At 44.2% G+C, this 23,990-nt stretch overlaps 2 protein-coding genes across 4 annotated transcripts in view; one reads left to right on the top strand and one right to left on the bottom strand.

Moving 5' to 3' along the window:
* The window catches only part of NDUFAF1 (NADH:ubiquinone oxidoreductase complex assembly factor 1), a 30,617-nt gene extending 19,770 nt beyond the window's left edge, over nucleotides 1-10,847 (top strand). For both annotated transcript variants that reach the window (XM_053595886.1, XM_053595885.1), the window contains exons 4-5: nucleotides 9,398-9,472; nucleotides 10,619-10,847. In XM_053595886.1, coding sequence (XP_053451861.1) covers nucleotides 9,398-9,472; nucleotides 10,619-10,768 — 225 coding nt within the window. In that variant the 3' untranslated portion in view covers nucleotides 10,769-10,847. The remainder of the gene's footprint in view (nucleotides 1-9,397; nucleotides 9,473-10,618) is intronic.
* A 5,005-nt stretch (nucleotides 10,848-15,852) lies between these two features.
* NUSAP1 (nucleolar and spindle associated protein 1) overlaps nucleotides 15,853-23,990 on the bottom strand; it is a 48,125-nt gene continuing 39,987 nt past the window's right edge. For both annotated transcript variants that reach the window (XM_053595880.1, XM_053595881.1), the window contains exons 10-11: nucleotides 19,893-20,001; nucleotides 15,853-16,712 (exon numbers count right to left, since the gene is read on the bottom strand). In XM_053595880.1, coding sequence (XP_053451855.1) covers nucleotides 16,619-16,712; nucleotides 19,893-20,001 — 203 coding nt within the window. In that variant the 3' untranslated portion in view covers nucleotides 15,853-16,618. The remainder of the gene's footprint in view (nucleotides 16,713-19,892; nucleotides 20,002-23,990) is intronic.

The following is a 23,990-nucleotide window of genomic DNA, read 5'->3' as shown; positions in this document are numbered from 1 at the left end:
TACTAACCAGTAAATATATATATATGTATATATATATTTTTTGAGACAGAGTCTCAGTTTGTCACCCTCCATAGAGTGCTGTGGAGTCATAGCTCACAACAACCTCAAACATGGGCTCAAGTGATTCTCTTGCCTCAGCCTCCCGAGTAGCTGGAACTGCAGACGCCCGCCACAATGCCTGGCTATTTTTTGTTGTTGTTGTTGTTGTTGTTGTTGTTGTTGCAGTTTGTCTGGGACTGAGTTCGAACCCACCACCCTTGGTATATGGGGCCAGCGCCCTACCCATTGAGCCACAGGCGGCAGCCCTAACCAGTAAATATTTTTGATAAGGATATGGCCAGGTCCATATTAATTCCATAGGTACGTCTGTTTTCTGTGCTAAAATAGGTGTTTTTATTTTTTATTTTTTTGCAGTTTTTGTCCAGGGCCGGGTTTGAACCCACCACCTCTGGTATATGGGGCCAGCACCCCACTCCTTTGAGCCACAGGCGCTGCCCTTTTTTTTTTTTTTTTTTTTTTGTAGAGACAGAGTCTTATTTTATCGCCCTCTGTAGAGTGCCATGACGTCACACAGCTCACAGCAACCTCCAACTCCTGGGCTTAGGTGATTCTCTTGCCTCAGCCTCCTGAGTAGCTGGGACTACAGACGCCTGCCACAATGCCCTGCTATTTTTTTTGTTGCAGTTTGGCTGGGGCCAGGTTTGAACCCACCAGCCTCGATGTATGGGTCCCAGCGGCACCCTACCCACTGAGCCACAGGTACTGCCCAATAGGTATTTTTCTTTTTTAAGTTTCTGCCTTGTTGCTTCTTCTAGGCAGTTCTATCAAGCTAATATCCTAACTTAGTAGAAAGGGTCCTTTGAGAGGAATAAATACTTCACATTTCACAATCACCAAAATGTTTATTTCTTGGTAATATAAGGAAATCCTGTTTTATAAATGAAAGATAAAGTTTTGAGAGGGTAAGCAGTTAGTTAACCTGAAGGAAAATAAGAGGAAATTTAGGGCCTGCAGAAAAAAATCAAATGCTTTTTCTTTTCTTTTGCCTACTGAAGGATTTTTGTTTGTTTTATTTTATCTTATTTTATTTTATTGTTTGAGACATAATGTCACTTGCTCTGGGTAGAGTGCATGGCATCAGCCTACTTCACAGCAACCTCAAATTTTTGGTCTCAAGAGATCATCTTGCTTCAGCTTCCTGGGTAGCTAGGACTATAAGCACCTGCTACCAGGCCTGGCTAATTTTTCTATCTTTAGTAGAGATGGAATCTCATTCTTGCTGAAACTGGTCTTCAACTCCTGAGCTCAAGAGATCTTCTTGTTTAGGCCTCCCAGAGTGCTAGGATTAGGATAATTTTTTCCCCCTATTTTCCCTAACATTTTATTATGAAAATTTTCTTTTTTTTTTTTAATTTTCCTTTTTAGAGACAGAGTTTCACTTCGTTGCCCTTGGTAGAGAACCATGGCATCACAGCTCACAGCAACCTCCAGGTCCTGGTCTTAGGTGATTCTCTTGCCTCAACGTCCCGAGTAGCTGGGACTATAGGTGGCTGCCACAAATCCTGGCTATTTTTTTGTTGCAGTTTGGCTGGGGCCAGGTTTGAACTTACTCACTGAACCACAGGCACCGCCCTATGAAAATTTTCAAGCATGCATAAAACTTAAAATTGGATACTGAATATCCCAAGAGCTACCACCTAGATTTCTCAAGACACATTCTGCTTTGGGACCAGCCTGAGCAAAAGCAAGACCCTATCTCTACTATAAATAGAAAAACGGAGGCAAGAGGATTGTTGAGCCCAAGAGTTGGAAGTTAACTATGAGCTATGATGCTATGGCACTCTACCCAGGGCAACAGTTAGAGACTCTGATTAAAAAAAAAAGATAGAGGGGCACCTGTGTCTCAAGGAGTAGGGTGCTGGCCCCATATACTGGGGGTGGCAGGTTCAAGCCTGGCCCCGGCCAAAACTGCAAAAAAAAGTAAAAATTAAAAAAAGGAAAGAAAGAAACATTCTGCTGTGTTTGTTTTATCATGTGGGCACATCACTTATGTTTCCTATTATTCATCCTTTAGTCATTTATTTGATTCATCGGTACATTTAACCCCTAATGATTTCAGCATGCATATCGTCAGGCTTTAATATTTATTTATTTACCCTTTTTTTTTTTTTTGTAGAGACAGAGTTTCACTTTATTGCCCATGGTAGAGTGCCATGGCATCAAACGGCTCACAGCAACCTCCAAATCCTGGGCTTAGGCGATTCTTTTGCCTCAGCCTTCTGAGTAGGTGGGACTACAGGTGCCCGCCAGAATGCCCGGCTATTTTTTTTGTTGCAGTTTGGCTGGAGCTGGGTTTGAACCCACCACCCTCGGTATATGTGGCTAGCCCCCTGCCCACTGAGCCACAGGCACTGCCCTTATTTACCATTTTTTAGGCTTATTTATTTATTTATTTATTTTTAGAGACAGTCTCACTTTGTTGCCCTCGATAGAGTGCTGTGGTGTTACAGCTCACAGCAACCTCCCAGCTCTTGGGCTTAGGTGATTCTCTTGTCTCAGCCTCCCGAGTAGCTGGGACCACAGGCGCCTGCCACAATGCCCAGCTATTTTTTGTTGCAGTTTGGCTGGGGCCAGATTTGAACCTGTCACCCTCGGTATGTGGGGCCGGTGCTCTATTCACTGACCTCTGGTCACCTTTTTTTTTTTTTTGAGACAGAGCCTCAAGCTTTTGCCCTGGGTGCAGTGCTGTGGCATCACAGCTCACAACAATCTCCAACTCCTGGGGTCAAGCGATTCTCCTGCCTCCGTCTCCCAAGTAGCTGGGACTACAGGTGCCCACCATAATGCCTGGCTATTTTTTGTTGCAGTCATCATTGTTGTTTGGCGGGCCCAGGCTGGATTTGAACCTGCCAGCTCAGGTGTATGTGGCTGGTGCCTTAGCCACTTGAGTCACAGGCACCTAGCCTAGGCCTTTTTAAATAAAAAAAACCTATATGAGCTTGTAATAGATTTTAACCACGTCTTGCTTTTTTTTTTTCTTTTCCTTCCTGAGACAGGGTCTTACTCTATTACCGAGGTTGGTGAAGTGTGGTAGCATGATCCTGGCTGACTGTAGCCTTAAACTCCTGGGCTCAAGTTATCTTTCTGCCTCAATGTCTCAAGTAGCTGAGGCTATAGATGTGAGCCACTGTGTCTGGCTAATTTTTAAATGTTTTTATTTTTTATAGAGACAGTGTCTCGCTATGATGTCCTATCTGGTCTTGAATTCCTGGTCTCAATCAATTTTCCTTATTTTTTAACTAAAATATATCACAGAGGCGTTCTCTTTGCATCCTGTATAGATCTACTTCATTTAAAAAATATCTGTATATTGGGGCGGTGCCTGTGGCTCAGTCGGTGGGGTGCTGGCCCCATATATCAAGGGTGGCGGGTTCAAACCGGCCCTGGCCGAACTGCAACAAAAAAATAGCTGGGTGTTGTGGTGGGCACCTGTAGTCCCAGCTACTCTGGAGGCTGAGGCAAGAGAATCGCTTAAGCGCAGGAGTTGGAGGTTGCTATGAGCTGTGTGATGGCACAGCACTCTACGAAGGGCGATAAAGTGTTGACTCTGTCTCTAAAAACAAATAAACAACAACAAAAAAAACCTGTATATTCAATTGTATAGATGTGCTGTAATTTTTTTTTTTTTTATTAAATCATAGCTGTGTACGTTGATATAATCATGGGGCATCATTCACTAGCTTCACAGACCGTTTACCAAGTTTCACATATACCCTTGTAAGATGCACCGCAATGTGCTGTAATTTTTGTTACTTTTTTTGTACTATTAGAAAAAGCTGTATCTTGTCTTGGCACCTATAGCTCAGCGGCTAGGGCACCAGCCACATATACTGGAGCTGGTGGGTTCAAACCCAGCCTGGGCTTGCCAAACAACAATGACAACTAGAACCAAAAAATAGCAGGCCCATCTACTTGGGAGCCTGAGGCAAGAGGATCACTGGAGCCCAAGATTTTGAGTTTGGGCTCAGCACCTGTAGCTCAAGCGGCTAAGGCACCAGCCACATATACCCATGCTGGCGGGTTGAAACCCAGCCCGGGCCAGCTAAGCAACAATGAGAACTGCAATAAAAAAATAGCTGGGAGTTGTGACGAGTGCCTGTAGTCCCAGCTACTTTGGAGGCTGAGGCAAGAGAATCGCTTAAGCCCATGACTTTGAAGTTGCTGTGCGCTGTAATGTCACGGTACTCTACTGAGGGTGACATAGTGAGACTCTGTCTAAAAAAAGAAAAAAAGAGGGTGGCTCCTGTAGCTCAAGGAGCTAAGGCACCAGCCACATACACTAGAGCTGGTGGGTTCGAATCCAGCTTGGGCCTGCCAAACAATGACAACTACAACCAAAAAATAGGCATTGTGGCAGGCCTGTAGTCCCAGCTACTTGGGAAGCTGAGTCAAGAGAATTGCTTAAGCCCAGGAATTGGAGGTTGCTGTGAGCTGTGACGCCACTGCACTCTACCCAGGGTGATAGCTTGAGGCTCTGTCTCAAAAAAAAAAAAAAAGAGAGAAAAAGCTATATCTTTATATATTTGTCAGAGATTATTTGTAATACAAATTCCTAAATGTGAAATGGGTATGGCATTTCAGATTTTGCTGAGTGTTGCTGTGTATTAGTTTTGTGTTGATAGAGTAAATCAGCACACAAACTTAGCAGCTTAAAACAACATATTTTTATTAGTTCACGGTTCTGGATGTTGTAAGTTGGGACATAGTGTGACAAGGTTCCATGCTCAGGTTCTTGTTTTTTTTTTTAAATTTTTTTTGAGATCAACTCTCACTATGTTGCTCTGGTAGAGTGTGGTGGTGTTACAGCTCACAGCAACCTCAAACTCTTGGGCTCAAGTGATTCTCTTGCCTCAGGCCCCCGCCCCCAGTAGCTGGGAGTATAGGCACCTGCTACAAGCCTGGCTAGTTGTAGAGATCGGGTTCTTGCTCTTGCTAAGATTAGTCTTGAACTCCTGAACTGAGGCAGTCCACTCCCTTTGGCCTCCCAGAGTGCTAGGACTACAGGGTGTGAGCCACTGGGCCCTGTGAAGAGAGCATTTTTGAGCAATGATTTTGTAGAATTTAAAAGTGGATCAGGGCGGCGGGGCCGGTCCCATATGTTGGAGGTGGCGGAGGTGGCAGGGGTCAAACCTAGCCCTGGTCAAAAACGGCCAAAAAAAAAAAAAAAAAGTGGGTTAACGGAGTCTCAAAGTTTGAGTGTTTGCAACAGGTTTACCAGGACCTTACTCCTTCCTGAGACAATTTTTCAGTGTTTTTTTTTTTTGTAGAGACAGAGTCTCACTTCATGGCCCTCGGTAGAGTGCCGTGGCCTCACACAGCTCACAGCAACCTCCAACTCCTGGGCTTAAGCGATTCTCTTGCCTCAGCATCCCGAGTAGCTGGGACTATAGGCGCCTGCCACAACACCCGGCTATTTTTTTTTGGTGTTGCAGTTTGGCCGGGCCGGGTTTGAATCCGCCACCCTCGGTATATGGGGCCGGCGCCCCACCAACTGAGCCACAGGCGCCACCCTTCAGTGTTGTTTTTTTTTTTTTGAGAAAAGTCTTACTTTTTTGCCCTCTGTAGTGTGTGGTGGTATCATAGCTCACAGCAACCTCAAACTCTTGGGCTCAAGCGATCCTCTTGGCTCAGCCTCCCAAATCTCTGGGTGTTGGTGCCTCTATGTCACCCACTCACCCTTGTCAGTGCCACTATGGCACCCCACACTACAGGCAAGAAACAGCCAGTACACAGATTCTAAGCACAAGCTTGCAAGAGATACACTCCCTATAGGTGCAGGAGAACCCTGAGTAACCTCTGCCATGGCCTTTTATTGAAACAATATACAACAGGTATGGGGGGCCCACATACAAGGACTATGTGCTTAATGATCACTGTGTGTTGTTTTCCCTTGGGCTTGATTCCCTGAGGCACTACCCATGTTCTAGTTGGAACACGTGCTTGCTAATGGGGGACTGATCTTGTCCCATTAAAACACAGGCAGTTGCTTGAGGGCTTGTCTCCAAGCTGCAAAAACATCTCTATGCAGGGCGGCGCCTGTGGCTCAGTGAGTAGGGCGCCGGCCCCATATGCTGAGGGTGGTGGGTTCAAACCCAGTCCTGGCCAAACTGCAACCAAAAAATAGCCGGGCGTTGTGGCGGGCACCTGTAGTCCCAGCTACTCGGGAGGCTGAGGCAGGAGAATCGCCTAAGCCCAGGAGTTGGAGGTTGCTGTGAGCTGTGTGATGCCACGGCACTCTACCAAGGGCAATAAAGTGAAACTCTGTCTCTACAAAAAAAAAGAGAAACATCTCTATGCAGTCCCATTCCCAGAGCCTCCCTCAAGAACCGGTGGTTTCTATAAGCATGATGCTCAGTCTCCTACAGATGGGACTATAGACACCTGCCAAATGCCTAGTTATTTTTGGAGATGGGGTCTTGCTCTTGCTCAGGCTGATCTTGAACTCCTGAGCTCAAGCAGTCCATCTGCCTTGGCCTCCCAGAATGCTAGGATTATAGGAGTGAGCCACCACACCTGCATTTAAAAGAGACCAAACTTCACTGCAAGACAGAAGAGTGGGTGTCTGGTGACCACAGTGACTGGGAAAATCATTGCTGCTATGAAAGAAATGTTTTTTGAGAAAAATTGAGTGATATTTAAGGACACTGAAGTGGTACTACAGATTGGATTGTCCAGAATCCTGCATAATTGTCTTCATCAGCAATGTTTCATCACTTCTGGTGGGTACCTCATACTTTGACAGATGACTACAAGTGCATTCATGTCATCTGTCCATATCTTGCTTTTTTTTTTTTTAATTTTTTGAGACAGGGTCTTACTCTATGAGAATGGTATGGTATGAAGAAATGCTGGTCTAGATGTGTTTCTTTTCTTTTTTTTTTTTTGAAACATTCTCACTTTGTCACCCCCTATAGAGTACTCTGTTGTCATAGCTCACAGCAACCAGTAATACTTGGGCTCAAGCGATTCTCTTGCCTCAGCTTTCCAAGTAGCTGGCACTGCAGGTACCCATCACAACACCCGAATATTTTTAGAGATGGAGTCTCGCTTTAGCTCAGGCTGGTCTCAAACTCATGAACTCACGCAATCTGCCCACCTCAGCCTTCCAAAGTGCTGGGATTACAGGTGTGAGCCACCGCACCCGGCCTACACATGTTTGTGTACTGTGGATGAAACCTGGATTTGCTAGTTTGATTCAGAGAATAAGTGTTAGTCAACACTGAATTTTTCCTGCTAAAAATCCACCAACAAAAGTAAAGTGCAAAAAAAATCGATTCCTGGCCCATGTAAAAAAAAAAAAAAAAGTGAAGCTTCCTGAAATATCTGAAAGAAAATGGTGGCAATTTTCTTTTCTCAAAGTGGTCTATTGCACCTGTTCTTCTGGAGGGACAAATGACTGTTACTGCATAGTGGTACACAACAGTGTGCCTCCCCAAGGTTTTCAGGAAGCTTCAAAAACAGCAGCCAACGGGCAGCTCCTGTGGCTCAGTGAGTAGGGCGCCAGCCCCATATACTGAGGATGGTGGGTTCAAACCCGGCCCTGGCCAAATTGCAACAAAAAAAATAGCCAGGTGTTGTGGCAGCTGCCTGTAGTCTCACCTACTCAGGAGGCTGAGGCAAGAGAATCGCCTAAGCCCAAGAGCTGAAGGTTGCTGTGAGCTGTGACGCCATGGCACCCTACTGAGGGCAACAAGGTGAGACTCTGTCTCTAAAAAAAAACAAAAAAACAAAAAAACAGCAGTCAAGAACAGGATTGTGGGGTACCATATTGCACTGTGACAGTGTGTCTGCCCACACAGCCAACATCACCATTCAGTTCCTGGAGTCCACAGAGGTTAAACTTATGACCTATTCCCCCTACAGTCTCATATGATTATTTTCTGTCCCCTACATGCAAAAATCCATATGTTGAAGAAAAGAAGGTTCTGTAGCCCTGAAGAAGCTGTTCATGTCTATAAAAGTGAGATTATACTGGCTGGGCACCTGTGGCTCAAGCAGCTAAGGCACCAGCCACATACACCTGAGCTGGCAGGTTTGAATCCACCCCAGCCCTGCCAAACAACAATGACGGCTGCAACTAAAAAATAGCCAGGCGTGGCAGGCGCCTATAGTCCCAGCTACTTGGGAGGCAGAGGCAGGAGAATTGCTTGAGCACAGGAGTTGGAGGTTGCTGTGAGCTGTGATGCTACAGCACTCTACCCAGGGCGGCAGCTTGAGGCTATGTCTCAAAAAAAAAAAAAAAAAAGTGAGATTACAGCATTTGAAGAAAATGGGTGTGAAGAGTGTTTTTATTTATTTATTTATTTATTTGTATTTATTTTTTATTTTTTTAGAGATGGAGTTTCACTTTATCGCCCTCGGTAGAGTGCTGTGGCGTCACAGCTCAATCTCCCAAGTAGCTGGGACTACAGGTGCCCGCCACAACACCCGGGTAATTTTTGGTTGTAGTTATCGTTTGGCAGGCCCGGGCTGGATTGGAACTCACCAGCTCTGGTGTATGTGGCTGGTGCCTTAGCTGCTTGAGCTACTGGCTCTGAGCCCTGTTTTCTATTTCTTTTCTTTTTTTTTTTTTTTTTGGCCGGGGCTGGGTTTGAACCCGCCACCTCTGGCATATGGGACCGGTGCCCTACTCACTGAGCCACAGGCGCCACCCTGTTTTCTATTTCTTAACCATGTTCAGCAAAGGGCATTTATTTATTATTTCAGGATTTTACATGTCTTTTTATGAGACAGTGTCTCAAGCTGTTGCCCTGGGTAGAGTACTGGGGCATCAGAGCTCACAGCAACCTCAAACTCTTGGGCTTAAGTGATTTTTTTTTTTTTTGCAGTTTTTGGCCGGGGCTGGGTTTGAACCCGCCACCTCCAGCACATGGGTCCGGCACCCCACTCCTTGAGGTGGGGTGCTGCCCAGGCTTAAGTGATTCTTTTGCCTCACCCTACCAAGTAGGTGGGACTACAGGCGCCCACCACAATGCCTGGCTATTTTTTTTAGTTGTTATTTTTGCCATTGTCACTGTTGTTTTAGCTGTCCCAGGCTGGGTTCAAACCCGGCAGCCTCGATGTATGTTGCCGGCACCCTACCCACTGAGTTATGGGTGCTACCAGTTTTTACATTTCTTAAGTTTTGTGTCTCAGAAGTTTTGGAGTGTCCCTGGAATTGCACCACTGCACTGTAGCCTGGGCAACAGTGTGAGACCCTATTAAAAAACAGAAACCCCGCATATGTTAAATAATTTTTGAAATAAATTTAAATGACTGTTCTTTTATGATTGTAGTTCCATTTCAATGTCTCAGTTACTTACATTTCAGCTATAAAGTAAGTGGTTTCTTCTTTCAGATTCCTTTTTCCAAATTTTTCTTCTCAAATCAAGGAAGAATCCGGGATGTTCAGTCTCAGCTTCTGCTCGACAAGGTAACATTTTCCTGTACTTTTCACTCAAAACTATATCATCCTTGGTGAAATAGAATGCCTGTGAATCTGAGTCCATGTTGGAAGTCTAACCAGTGAAAATTTTGACTGGGCTTAGTAGTTCATGCCTAGCACTTTGGGAGGCCAAGAGGGGAGGATTGTTTCAGACCAGGAGATGGGAGACTAGCCTGGGCAATAGAGTGAGACCTCATTTCGAAAAATAATTAAAAATAGAAAAATTGGCAGGCATGGGGGCACACACCTGTAGTTCCAGATATGTGGGAAGCTGAGCCCAGAAGTTTGATGTTGCAGTGAGATATGATGATGCCATTTTACTCCTGTCTGGGTGACAGAGTGAGACCTTGTTTCATAAAAGAAGAAAAATGAAAATTCCTACTCAAGGCCACTACTTGTTTTTTTTTTGGTTCTTGGCCGGGGCTGGGTTTGAACCCGCCACCTCTGGCATATGGGACCGGCGCCCTACTCCTTGAGCCACAGGTGCCACAAGGCCACTACTTGTTATGCCAAGACATGTTTATCCTGTGAACTAAACCCCCATTTGGATGCTTTTTTTTTTTTTTGTGTGTAGAGACAGGATCTCACTTTACCACCCTTAGTAGAGTGCCATGATGTCACAGGACTCACAGCAACCTCCAGCTCTTGGGCTTTCGTGATTCTCCTGCCTCAGCCTCCCAAGCAGCTGGGACTACAGGCACCTGCCACAACGCCCAGCTATTTTTTGGTTGCAGTTCAGCTGGTGCTGGGTTTGAACCCGCCACCCTCAGTATATGGAGCTGGCGCCCCACTCACTGAGCCACAGGCCTTGTATGACCATTTTTTTTTAGCATGCCTACATTTTATTTTAGCTTTAAAGTAAAAATTTAGGACAGCTTCAAGGAACCTCTATTAAACATCCAGGTTGTCCTTAGTAGTGTTAAGTGGCACCACTTAACGGGGAGAGGAGAGGAAGTAGAATGTGAAAAGAAAAGTAGTCTTGTACTTCTTTGTACAATTTGCTATAGCATACGAAACTTATTGTATATTTGCTAAGGGATGATAGCAGTCACCTCAGGGGATTTTAAAACTCTAGGAATAACATCATTATATGAGTGTATGAGATTTTAATCAATTTCTTTATTTTCAATTTAGATCTCTTTTATAGGATTTACCTTGGCTGATAAAGTGGATGGTCCATTCTTCCTGGAAATTGATTTTATTGGTGTGTTTACTGATCCAGCCCACACAGAAGAGTTTGCCTATGAAAATTCTCCAGAGATTAGCCCAAGACTTTTCAATTAAATAACATGTAGTAGTTTTATATTACTAAACTAATAGTAATAGCATCTTCAGAGATACAGACAAAATAAAATATTTCTTTTTTTTTCTTTTTTTTTTTTTTTACATATACATGTGTTTGTTTGGTTTCCCTTTTTGCCTTCATAAAATTAAAGAGGCTTAAATTTTAATAACAGTAACAATGTTTAAGATAAGGACTAGAAGCAAAAACCTTGTAAAGAATAAATGAACATAAATACATTCAGAAAAGAAATCAGAGAATTGCTGCATCAAAATAGTAAGCAATAATAATGATGCAAAGAAAGTAACATTTACATTGTCAAATAAGAGTATGTCTGTAGTAGAATGCTTTGACTCTGAGATTCAGTATGGAGTCTTCAGTTAACTTACTATTTTTTTAAGTCTCAAAAAATAGAGAACTAATATTTATAAATAAAAGTAAAAGATAATTTCAAAAAACAGATCATGCCAAATCCTATAGACAATAGAAAAAAGAATACTTCAAAATCATACTTGATCTGATATTATATCTACTAATATTAAAATTTATAATAATTAAAATAAAATATTTCTTTAATGGCATCCAACCAATAGCTGGTATGTATCCCCAAGACAAATCTAAATGCTGTTGCTAAGAGGGCCCAGATAAGGGGAATGCAACATGAAACCAGGTTCTGAACTATGCTTTAGTTCATAGAATACAAGTACTGATGCAGAGGTACTATTAAGTAACTTACTGTTGGGCGGCGCCTGTGGCTCAGTCGGTAGGGCGCCGGCCCCATATGCCGAGGGTGGCGGGTTCAAACCCAGCCCCGGCCAAACTGCAACAAAAAATAAAAATAGCCGGGCGTTGTGGCGGGCGCCTGTAGTCCCAGCTACTCGGGAGGCTGAGGCAAGAGAATCGCTTAAGCCCAGGAGTTGGAGGTTGCTGTGAGCTGTGTGAGGCCACGGCACTCTACCGAGGGCCATAAAGTGAGACTCTGTCTCTACAAAAAAAAAAAAAAAAAGTAACTTACTGTTTTTGGTCAAATGGTTCCTACATGAGTAGACAGTTTCCAAAGTAAAGTGTCTCAGGTGACTGTAGATGGCCTTCTTCCACTCTGTTCCTTTTAAAAGTTTCTTCTATTTTCTGATTTGGTTTTTTTTTTTTTTTTTTGCTGTTTTTGGCCTGGGCTGGGTTTGAACCCGCCACCTCCGCATATGGGCCAGCGCCCTACTCCTTTGAGCCACAGGCGCCGCCTAGTTTCTTCTATTTTCTAACACATCTTTGAGGAAAGGAGACTGCTAAAGAGTATTAGGATGCCAAAGAAGTCACTGAGAAGAGAGATACCTACTTACAGGGCTTGTTTTCCAAAGATACATGCACGATCCTTGCTAGTTATTACTTTATAGTGACCTCAAATGTAACTACTGGAGAAAGTAAAAGTGTTGGATTATCCCCAAAGCTTCCCCACTCACTTGAAGTTTAGTAGAGATTGGATATGCCAAAAATAAGACCCAGATTAACACAGTTTAAATTGATCAATTCTTGTCATCTTAAGAGGGGAAATAGGAAACAATAATAGAGCCAGAGTACTATATAAGAGCCAAGTTTACAAAGAAACAAGAGCTATGCAAAGCTGGCCATGTGCTAGCCATGTGCGGTGGCTTACACCTGTAACCCTAGTATTCTGGGAGGCTGAGGCAGGTGGATTGTTTGAGCTCAGGAGTTCAAGACCAGCCTGAACAAAAGCAAGGTCCCATCTGTTTGAAAAGTAGAAAAACTACTGGGCGGTGCTTGTGGCTCAGTGGGTAGGACGCTGGGCCGATATACCAAGGGTGGTGGGTTCAAACCTGGCTTTGGCCAAAGTATAACAAAAAATAGCCTGGTGTTCTGGTGGGTGCCTGTAGTCCCAGCTACTCAGGAGGCTGAGGTGAGAGAATCACTTAAGCCCAGGAGTTGGAGGTTTCTGTGACCTGTGATGCCACGGCACTCTACCGAGGGCAATAAAATGAGACCCTATCTCTAAAAAAAAAAGAAAAATAGAAAAACTAGCTAGGCATGGTGCTGCATGCCTATAGTTCCAGCTATGTAAGAGGCTGAGGCAAGAGGATGGCTTGAGCCCAGGATTTTCATCTCTATTTATTTTTTTGGCTGTGGCTGGGTTTGAACCTGCCACCTCTGGTATATGGGGCTGGTGCCTTATTCCTTGTAAGGCCAAGATTTTCAGGTTGCTGTGATCTATGATGCCATAGCACTCTCATGAGGCGACCAAGTAAGACTGTCTGTCTCAAAAGAAAAAAAAAGCAAACTACAAAAGCTAAGAGCTTTTTCAACATTTGGGCTAAAGTAATTTTCTATGTATGTAATGATCTTTTTTAATAATAGCTTTATTGAAGTATATATAGTATAAAATATTTGAAGTCTGGTAAGTAAGCCTATGAACTTGCCCCTTTGTGCTTACATTGGCAGCCCTGTACAAACTACTTGGTAAAGTTTTGTAACATTGGTACATCAGTGTCTTACAATTGTGTTTGTGTTGATGTGTGGTGGTGTCTTGCTGAGAGACATTCATTGTTGCTTGTTTTTGTGCACCATGGTGAGAATGTTCTAACTTGGATTAGAACAATGAACAAATATTAAATTTGTTAAACTTGGCAAGATTGGAAGTGAAATCAGGGACACATTTGTTCAAGTTTATAGGGATAATGCCATGAAAAAATAGCGTGTACAAATAAATGTTTTTTTCTTTTTTTTTTTTTATTAAATCATAGCTGTGTACATTATTTTTTCTTTCTTTTTTTTTGTAGAGACAGTATCACTTTGTCACCGTTGGTAGAGTGCTGTGGCAGCACAGTTCACAGCAACCTCCAGCTCTTGGGTTTAAGGTGATTCTCTTGCCTCAGCCTCCTGAGTAGCTGGGACTGTAGGTGCCTGCTATTTTTTTGTAGCAGTTTGGCCAAGGCTGGGTTTGAACTCACCACTCTTTGTATATGGGGCTATCACCCTACCCACTCAACCACAGGCACCACCCAAATAAATGTTTTTCTAAGGGGAAAAAAATGTGTCCTGATGAAGAGAGGTCAGGGTGGTCAGTAAGGAGCAGAACTGAGAAATACATTGCAAAAATTTATCAAATTGTGTGTCAAAATCATTGGCGGACTATGAGAAGCATAGTAGACCAAGTAAACATTAAACAGTTAAGACAATCTTTTTTTGTAGAGACAGAGTCTCACTTTATTGCCCTTGGTGGAGTGCCGTGGCGTCACATAGTTCACAGCAACCTCCAACTCCTGGGCTTAGGCGATTCTTTTGCCTCAGCTTCTTGAGTAGCTGGGACTATAGGCACCTGCCAGTTCAACGCCCAGCTACTATTTTGTTGCAGTTTAGCCAGGGCCGGGTTCAAACCCTCCATCCTCGGTATATGGGGCCAGCACCCTACCCACTGAAGCCACAGGTGCTGCCCTTTTTTTTTCCTTTTTCATACAGACTCAAGCTGTCACCCTGGGTAGAGTGCCATGGTGTCACAGCTCACAGCAACCTCAAATTCTTGTGTTTCAGTGATTCTCTTGCCTCACCCTCCCAAGTAGCTGGTACTACAGGCACCTGCCACAATGGCTATTTTTTCCTGTTGTTGCAGTTGTCATTGTTTTAGCTCGGCTGGGCCCATGTCCAACCTGCCAGTCTCGGTATGTGGCTGGCACCCTACCCCCTGAGCTACGAGTGCCACCAGTTAAGACAATATCAACTGAAAATCTTGGCAAGAGAAATGTGTGGTTCTTGCATTATGACAGTGTACCAGCTCACATGACACTGTCTGTGAGGGAGTTTTTAGCCAATAAACAAGTATATCGGAACACTCCCTACTCACATGATCTAGCCCCCAATTACTTTTTTCTTTACCTGAAGATAAAGAAAATATCGAAAGGAAGACATTTTGATGACATTCAGGACATCAAGAGTAATACGTGTATGATGACAAATACATGTATGATAGCCATTCCAGAAAACAAAAGTTCCCAAACTGCTGCTTTGGGGGTGGACTAGGCACTGGCGTCAGTACTTCCCAAGGGGAGTACTTTGAAGGGACCATAGTGGTATGTGGATTCAGCAATGAGGAATTTGGCACTTTTTCTAGGATGAGTTTGCAAACTGAATTGTCAGACTTCGTACAACTCAATGTTTTGGTTTTGAGATAGCCTCACTTTGCTGCTCTTGGTAGAATACCGTGGTGACATAGCTTGCAGCATTTTGGGTTTGAGGCTGTTGCCTCAGCCTACTGAGTAAATGGGACTACAGGCATCTGCCATGATGCCCGGCTAAGTTTTCTATTTTAGTAGAGACGGGATTTTGGTCAGGCTGGTCTCAAACTCTTGAGCTCAAATAATCCACTACCCTCTACCTCCCAGAGTGCTGGGATTACAGGTGTGAGCCACCATGCCCAGCCTACAGAAGTGTATTTAAAGCAGATTAATTTGATCTCTGCCTCTTGATAGGAAAAATCTGAACTTACTTTCAAATACCTAGAAATGTGCCATGTCCTAAAGACTCATTTTTGCACAACAGGAAACTTAAAAGCTGAGAAGTGCTGTGGGAATATAAAGGAAGCATACAGCCATAGATGTAGTAGGAAAGGGTGCACAAAGGGTACATAGAAACTTCTTTTTGAGATAGTCTCACTTTGTTACCCCCGATAGAGTGCCATGGCATCACAGCTCATAGCAACCTCAAACTCTTGAGCTCAAGTGATCCCCTTGCCTCAGCCTCCCAAGTAGCTGAGACTCAGGTGCCTGCCACAATGCCTGGCTATTTTTTTTTTTTTTTTGTGATTTTTTGGCTGGGGCTGGGTTTGAACACGCCACCTCCAGCATATGGGACCGGCGCCCTACTCCTTGAGCCACAGGCGCCGCCCAATGCCTGGCTATTTTTATAGATGAGGTCTCCGCTCTGGCTCAGGTTAGTCTTGAATTCATGAGCTGAGGCAATCCACCTGCCTCAGGCTCCCAGAGTGGTAGGATTGACAAGCGTGAGCTACAGCACGTGGCCAGGATACATAGCTGGTCAGCTAAATCTTTATGTTTACAAAGAATGAATGTACAGTGAGAAAAAACTTTTATTTATGACAATCTTGCACAGTACAAAACATATAAGCTCTAATTGAGGTGCAATAAACATGGGCATGATGCTAAGCAACTCCAGTCTTTTCCATAAAATGAAGATGAGTTTGACGAAGCATAGTAATCCTTAAAGCAGTAATATTCATATTTCAGTAGGGGCCTGTAGCTCTTACGTTTAAATAAGAAAGGGTAGAATGAGATAGAGTTGTCTTTAAGAATGTAGTGAGTAACAGCAATTACATGAAGTCATCTGAGCGAAAGAATATATAAGCATAAATAAAACACTTTTCACCTAGCTAACCAAACCATATGCTCGAGATTAATTAAGATTACTAGGTACTCTAGAGGATGCAGCAGTGGTCTTTCTATCCCAGTTTATCTTGTTTTTAATTTGTTCAAATTCTGAAGCTTGTCTAACTAGCTAACATCAGTTAAGTGCTAATGCCTAGAAGAAGACTACAGTTCTGTTAATATTGGAACCAGCAGGGGAACTTGACATTAAAATCTACGTGAAGAATCTCTAGGATGGGTTTCATTAGACAACTGGTTTAGCTAAAAGCCATTTCAAAGAATTTGAACTTGTGAGCTTTAAAGGTGATATCTTTTCAGAGATGTAGCACACAAAGAAACCATGGACACAGAGGTTATGAACAGTTAATAGGAGAAAAAGATCTTTTGATTAAAGTGGGGAAGACAGTATAAAAATATTTGCAAAAAGAAAAGTTCAGAAACAATTTATAAGATTTCCAAAAATTATTAATTTTTAGCCATAATGAGCCCTCTTCGTGCTCCCAAAACCTTTGCTTTCTTCTCCTTTCGTTGTTGCTCATGTTTCTTCCGTTGCTCCTCCCTAAGAGGAACGGGTCACATGTTAGGCTCCAGTGAAGCTCCACTACAGATACTTTGTAAAACAATTACTGGACAAATATCCAAACTTAAATGACGCCTACTACACTTGAATAAACAGACCCTTATAGGCTAGTTTCTTTTTTTGTGAGACAAAAAATTGCACTGTGTTGCCCTTGGGTGGGGTTTGACCCTATCATCCCAGTTTTTTTTTTTTTTTTTGTTACAGTGTCATTGGTGCCCTCAGTAGACTGCTGTCACATCACAGCTCACAGCAACCTTAAACTCTTGGGCTTCAGCGATTTTCTTGCCTCAGCCTCTCAAGTAGCTGGGACTACAGGTGTTGGCCACAACACCTGGCTATTTTTTTGTTGCACTTGTTGTTTAGCAGGCCCAGGCTGGGTTTGAACCCACTAGCCTCAGTGTATGTGGCTAGCGCCTTAAACACTGAGGTACGGGCACGGAACCTGTCTAGTAGTTTTCTAACACCTGTTAGTCATTGTGTTAAAGGTCTAGAAATTGGTGTTTTCCTTCTTGTTAACTTAGCATCTAAAATCATGCATGGAGTAGTCAAAAAGATAGCACACCCATCATCCCGCCTCCTTATAATAGACAAAAAAAGACAGGGATGGCTCAGTGCCCGTAGCTCAGTAGTTAGGGCACTGGCCACATACACTGGGGCTGTCAGGTTGGAACCCGGCCTGGGCCTGCTAAACAACAATGACAACAATAACAACAAGTAGCCAGGCATGTGGTAGGCACCTGTAGTCCCAGCTACTTGGGAGGCTTAGGCAAGAGAATCACTTAAGCCCAGGAGTTTGGAGTTTGAGGTTGCTGTGAGCTGTGATGCCACCGCACTCTTCCGAGGGTGACATAGTGAGACTCTGTCTCAAAAAAAAAAAAAAAAGGTCGGCACCCATGGCACAGTGATTACAGCACCAGGCACACACACTGAGGGTGGTGGGTTTGAACCCAGCCTGGGCCAGCTAAACAATAACAACTGCAACAACAACAAAAAACAGCTGTGTGTTATGGTGGGTGCCTATAGTCCCAGCTGCTTGGGAGGCTGAGGCAAGAGAATCACTTAAGCCCAAGAATTTGAGGTTGCTGTGAGCTGTGACGTCACAGCTCTTTACCAAGGGTGACAGTGGACAGTGACACTCTAACAACAACAACAAAAAAGACTGGGATGATAGGGTCAAACCTCACCCAAATAGGGTGAACCCTCATAAAAGAATCAACCCCCTACCCTCTCCCACCCGATGTCCCACCTAAGAAAGGTGAATGGGCCAACCCCCACCCTTACAACACATGTCCAACTCAGGAAAGCAAATGTCCCAACCCCCACCTTCCTGACTTTTAACACCCCTCCCCCAAGCCATCACCCACCTGTGTGTTCTTCCCAGTTGGAAATCCTACCCAACCTGCACCCAGGTGGAATAAAGCCATTTTAATTGCAAAAAAAAAAAAAGAAAGAAATCATGCATGGAACTAGCAACAGAAGGAATCTTGGTGATTGAAACCAACTCGTACTTTTTTTTGTTGTTGTAGTTTGGCTGGGGCCAGGTTAAAACCCACCACCCTCGGTATATGGGGCTGGTGCCCTACCCACTGAGCCACAACACCACCCCAACTCATGTACTTTTTTTTTTTTTTTTGCAGCTTTTTGGCTAGGTTTTGGTTTGAACCCACTACCTCCTGCATATGGGGCCAGCGCCCTACCCCTTTGAGCCACAGGTGCTGCCCCCAACTCATGTACTTTTAAAAGTTCATTTTAGGCCACATGCAGTGGCTCATGCCTGTAATCCCAACACTCTGGGAGTCTAGGCGGGAGGACTGCTTGAACTCAGGAGTTCAAGACCAGCCTGAGCCAGAGCGAGAACCTGTCCCTACTAAAAACAGAAAAACTAGTTGGGTGTCCTGGTGGGTGCCTGTAGTCCTAGCTACTTGGAAGGCTGAGTTAAAAGGATTTCTTGAGCCCAGGCATTTGAAGTTGCTGAGAGCCATGACGTTACAACACTCTTCCTAAGGTAACAGAGTGAGACTCAAAAAACAAAAAAAATACAGGCTCGGCGTCTGTAGCTCAGTGAGTAGGGCACCAGCCACATACAGTGAGAATGGCAGGTTGGAGGCGGGCCCGGGCCTGCTAAACAATAATGACAGCTGCCAACAACAACAAAAAATAGCTGGGCATTGTGGTGGGCACCTTTAGTCCCAGCTACTTAGGAGGCTGAGGCAAGAAAATCACTTGAGCCCAGGAGTTTGAGGTTTCTGTGAGTTGTGACTCCATGGCACTCTACCGAGGGTGACATAGTGAGACTCTTGTCTCAAAAAAAAAAAAACACAGAAAATGCTAGAACTAGAAACAGGACGTGATGGGGTGGTTTACTGATTCAAGCCACTAGGTTTTTTCCCTGGAGGGGATTAAGCACATAAAGGAAAAAGCCAGTATCAATTTTCTTTCTTCCTTTTTTTTTGGAGACAGAGTCTCACTATGTCACTCTCGATAGTGCCATCACGTCACAGCTCACAGCAACCTCAAACACTTGGGCCCAAGCAATTCTCTGGCCTCAGCCTTACAAGTACCTGGGATTGCAGGTTCCTGCCACAATGGCCGGCTATTTTTTTGTTGCAGTTGTCATTGTTGTTTAACTGGCCCCAGGCCAGGTTCAAACCCTCCAACCTGGGTGTATGTGGCTGGTGCTGTAATTACTGTGCTACAGGCGCCAAGCCACATATTAATTTTTGTAATAACGAATACAGTTAGTAACTGCATTGGTGACAGCTAGATATAGGCAAGAGTCAATCTGCTATCTAGAGGGTTCCAGCCAGGGAATCTAGACTCAACCAGAACCAGCTGAAGTCTGGGATTTAAGTTGGTTTTCATGTTGAAGAAGGCCTCTTTAGGACCATCCTGGGTTTTTCCTTCTGAAAGGGCATTGATGCCTTATAAACCCCATCTATCTGTATACTTAGGTTCCCTGGACACTTGAGCATTGGTGTCTGGTGGAGTATCCATGCCCATTTTTGGTTAGCTACGTAAGAGCAGCACCACTGATGCAGGTCTTCTGAATCACCTGTCAAGCCTTGGAGACACTGCAGATGCGTGGCTCTCAACCCAAACCTACTGAATAGGGATTCATTATACTGGAGCCTAGGCACATGGACTTTATTATGTACTCACCTAGTGTGGAGACGAGGTTGTTTGTAAGTTTTCTTGTGGAAGTCAACTCTGTTTCCATGTTCATTCAGAGAATTGTTTTCTTTAGATTGTCCCCATGGTTTTAGTTTTCCTAGTTTAGGAGAGAAACCCAGTTTTAAACTCTCATCTTTATTCTCTTCATCTGGGGCTGTTTGCTATCAACATTTATACTTTGTTTTTATAGACATTTTGCCAGTATATTCTGTAATATATTTTAACATTCCACAGATATAAATTAAATTTGTCCTCACAGAAAAAATGTTAACACTAAAAAGATTTAAAAAAAAAAACAAAAAAACTTGAGGCTCACCGCCTGTAACTCAGTGGCTAGGTCACCAGCCACATATACCGGAGCTGGCGGATTTGAACCGGGCCTGGGCCTGCCAAGCAACAATGACAACTACAACCAAAATAGCAGGGCATTGTGGCAGGCACCTGTAGTCCCAGCTACCTGGGAGGCTGAGGCAAGAGAATTGCTTAAGTCCAAGTGTTTGAGGTTGCTGTCAGCTGAGACACCATGGCAATCTACCGAGGGCAACATAGTGAGACTCTTTCAAAAAAACCCCCCAAAACAAAACTTGGGACATATATATTCAGGTCTACTTGAATCTGTGTTTCTGGGAAAGAAAAAGTTTAAAAAAAAAATTTTTTTTTTTTGAGACAGAGTTTTCTCTTGTTGCCTTTGGTAGAGTGCCATGGCATCATAGCTCACAGCAACCTCAAACTCAAACTCTTTTTGGGCTCAAGCTCCCTTTCCCTGCCTGCCCTTTCCTTCACCCTTCAGCTCCCCACCTATCCAAATTTCACTAAGGCCTGCTCAAACCTGTTTCTTCCAAGATTTCCCTGACCAACCTGGGCTCCCAACCTCTCCTCCTATAAATCCGACTAAGTCTTTTTTTAAGCACTTGGCCCCTGGTCTAAGTTTGCCTTGCTTACTGATTATACCTCAAAAGTTTGGACCAGCCTCTGGTAAATAATGGGTTGTCAATAAACACCAAATTAATAAGATGTTTTTGTCTCATAGCATCTCCCAGATTGTTGTCCAGCTTTCTCTAGTGTACTTTTTTTTTTTTTTTTTTTTTGAGACAGAGCTCAAGCTGTTGCCCTTGGTAGAGTGCTGTGACATCACAGCTCACAGCAACCTCCAACTCCTGGGCTCAAGCAATTCTCCTGCCTCTGCCTGCCAAGTAGCTGGGACAACAGGCGCCCGCCACAACACCCAGCTACTTTTTGGTTGCAGCCGTCATTGTTGTTTGGCGGGCCCGGGCTGGATTCGAACCTGCCAGCTCAGGTGTATGTGGCTGGCGCTTTAGGCGCTTGAGCCACAAGCACCGAGCCTCTAGTGTACTTCTAATCTTGATTCCTCTAGATGTGACCTTTGCTGGGACAGGTTTTAAGTCTTTTTCATCTTTTTATCCCTACTACTCATTCTTCTGCTTAATACTTATTGAAAGAGGAAAGAAGAAAGGAAGGGTATTTGCAATGCAGAAAGTATGGGGTGGGGGTGGGGTGTCAGTGGCCAAAGAGTTACTTGGATTTCAATGGAGTGGGTAATCCAGGAGGGGAACAAGCTACTATATTTATTTGCTTATGAATTTATGAATTTATTTATATCCACCTCCTTCCAGAGAAGGTTGGGGGTGATTTACAAAACTACACGCAATACGGCTCGGTGCCTGTGGCTCAAGCGGCTAAGGCGCCAGCCACATACACTTGAGCTGGTAGGTTTAAATCCAGCCTGGGCCCATCAAACAACAATGGCTGCAACCAAAAAAAAAAAAAAATAGCCGGACGTTGTGGTGGGCGCCTATAGTCCCAGCTACTTGGGAGGCAGAGACAGGAGAATCGCTTGAGCCCAGGAGTTGGAGGTTGCTGTGAGCTGTGAGGCCATGGCGCTCTACCCAGGGTGACAGCTTGAGGCTCTGTCTCAAAAAAAAAAAAAAAAAAAAAAAAGGGCGGCGCCTGTGGCTCAAGGAGTAGGGCGCCGGTCCCATATGCCGGAGGTGGCGGGTTCAAACCCAGCCCCGGCCAAAAAAAAAAAAAAAGTTACCCTAAAAAAAAGAAACACACGCAATACAAGGTAAAAAACAAGTCAGTGAGGAAATCAGGATGAGGGGAAAATGAGAGTAGGAAAAGTAAGATCAAGCCAGTTTGGTAGAAGTGGGCCAAAAAGTTGGCCAAGTTTTCCCATGATCCACTCAAGGCTTAAGTCCCTCTCCCACACCCACCTCCGTCAGGGAGGGCTACAGGTCCATGTCACACACATGGACCAAGAGAACTGCCCTGAAGTTAGCTGGGTTGAAGAGTTGGGGCTGACAGGACCCCTTGGCAACACCCTAGCCGCCAAGTCTCAGCCCCAAATCCTGGGCTTGGGAGCCAAGGTGTCCTTGGGGAGGGCTGTGTCTAGGGGCATATGTGTTGCTCTGGAGAGGCCATCCTTGGCTCAGGCCTGGAGGCCCAGCTTGCTGCCAGGGGACTGTGACCTGGGGTGGTGGTGGTCATGGTAGAGGCCGAGGATCACTCTTCACTCCACGCTGCAAAGCTTCCCGGGCTCGAAACTTTATGAGCCAACTCTACTCCCAGCCTACTAAGCCCATGCCCAGCACACGGGCACAAAGTTGCAGGTAGCTGCGCACTTCCACCCCACCCCACCCCACCCGCAGGTTCCAGACAAAGGGGCAGGTCCCCCTCCAACGCTCAGCTCTTTTTAGAGACAGGGTCTCGCACTTGCTGAGGCTGATCTCCAATCTGTGAGCTGAGGTAATCCACCCGCCTTGGTCTCCCAATGTGCTAGGATTACAAGCGTGAGCTATGGCTCCTGGCCTCTGTCTTTTTTTGAGATAGAGTCTTACTTTGTCACCCTCGGTAGAGTGTCATGGTGACATACAGCAACCTCAAACTCTTGGGCTCAAGAGATTCTCTTGCCTCAGCCTCCAGAGTAGCTGGGACTACAGCAACCGCCACAACGCCCGGCTAGTTTTAGAGATGGGGTCTTGCTCTAGCTCAGGCTGGTCTCACACTCCTGAGCTCAGTCAATCCACCTGCCTCCCATCCCAAAGTACTGGAATTACAGGCATGAGCCACTGTGCTGGCCTCTAAAAAAAAAAAAATCTTAATACTAAATCAGCACATTAAAATAAGCCATTACAACCAAGAGGTTTATCCCAAGATTGCATAGGTTTTATGTTGAATATTAAAATAGTATTTCACTTCTGCCATTTGTTATTACTGCTACCTCTTAAAATGTACTTAGAATGAAATAGTGGGACCAGTTATTTTTTATAACTGAGACCAGATCTACTCATACCACTTCTGGGTATTTACCCCAAAGATTTGAAAACAGTTTGTCGAATCCTATTCAGTCTCAAAAAAGGACACTCTGTCATTTTTATTAACATAAATGGAATTGAAGAACATTATGCTAAGTGAAATAAACCAGGCACAGAAAAGAAATACTACATGTTCTCACTTATATGTAGAATCTAAAACAACTGAATTTATAGAATCAGAGAGGAGAATGGTGTTGAATGGGGAGATGATGGTCAAAAGGTACAAAATCCTCACACCTATAATCCTAGCACTCTGGGAGGCTGAGGCAAGTGGATTGCTTGAGGTTCGGAGTTTGAGAACAGCCTGAGCAAGAAGGACCCTGTCTCTACTAATAATAATAAAAAAAAAAAGCCAGGTTTTGGGGTGGGGGCCTATAGTTTCAGCTACTGGGGAAGCTGAGGTAAGAGGATCCATTCAGCCCAAGAGTTTGAGTTTGCTATGAGCTATGATCATGCTACTATCTTCTATACAGGGCAATAGAGTGAAACTGTCTCAAAAAAAAAAAAGGAAAGTGCAAAGCCTCAGGAGGAATACATTTTTTTTGAGATCTATTGCATACCATGACAAATACAATTAAAAAGTATATTGTGGGCTAGATGTGGTGGCTCATGACTGTAATCCTAGCACTCCGGGAGCCCAGGTAGGAGTATTATTTGAGGCCAGAAATTTGAGACCAGCCTTAGAAAAAGCAATATCTTTTTATTTTTTTTTTTTTGTAGAGACAGAGTCTTACTTTACTGCCCTCGGTAG

This window comes from Nycticebus coucang, chromosome 6 (genome assembly GCF_027406575.1).
Source record: "Nycticebus coucang isolate mNycCou1 chromosome 6, mNycCou1.pri, whole genome shotgun sequence".
In the NCBI taxonomy this organism is placed as follows: domain Eukaryota; kingdom Metazoa; phylum Chordata; class Mammalia; order Primates; family Lorisidae; genus Nycticebus; species Nycticebus coucang.
Note: the sequence above shows the minus strand (reverse complement) of the source record. Positions and strands in the feature narration are given on the sequence as shown.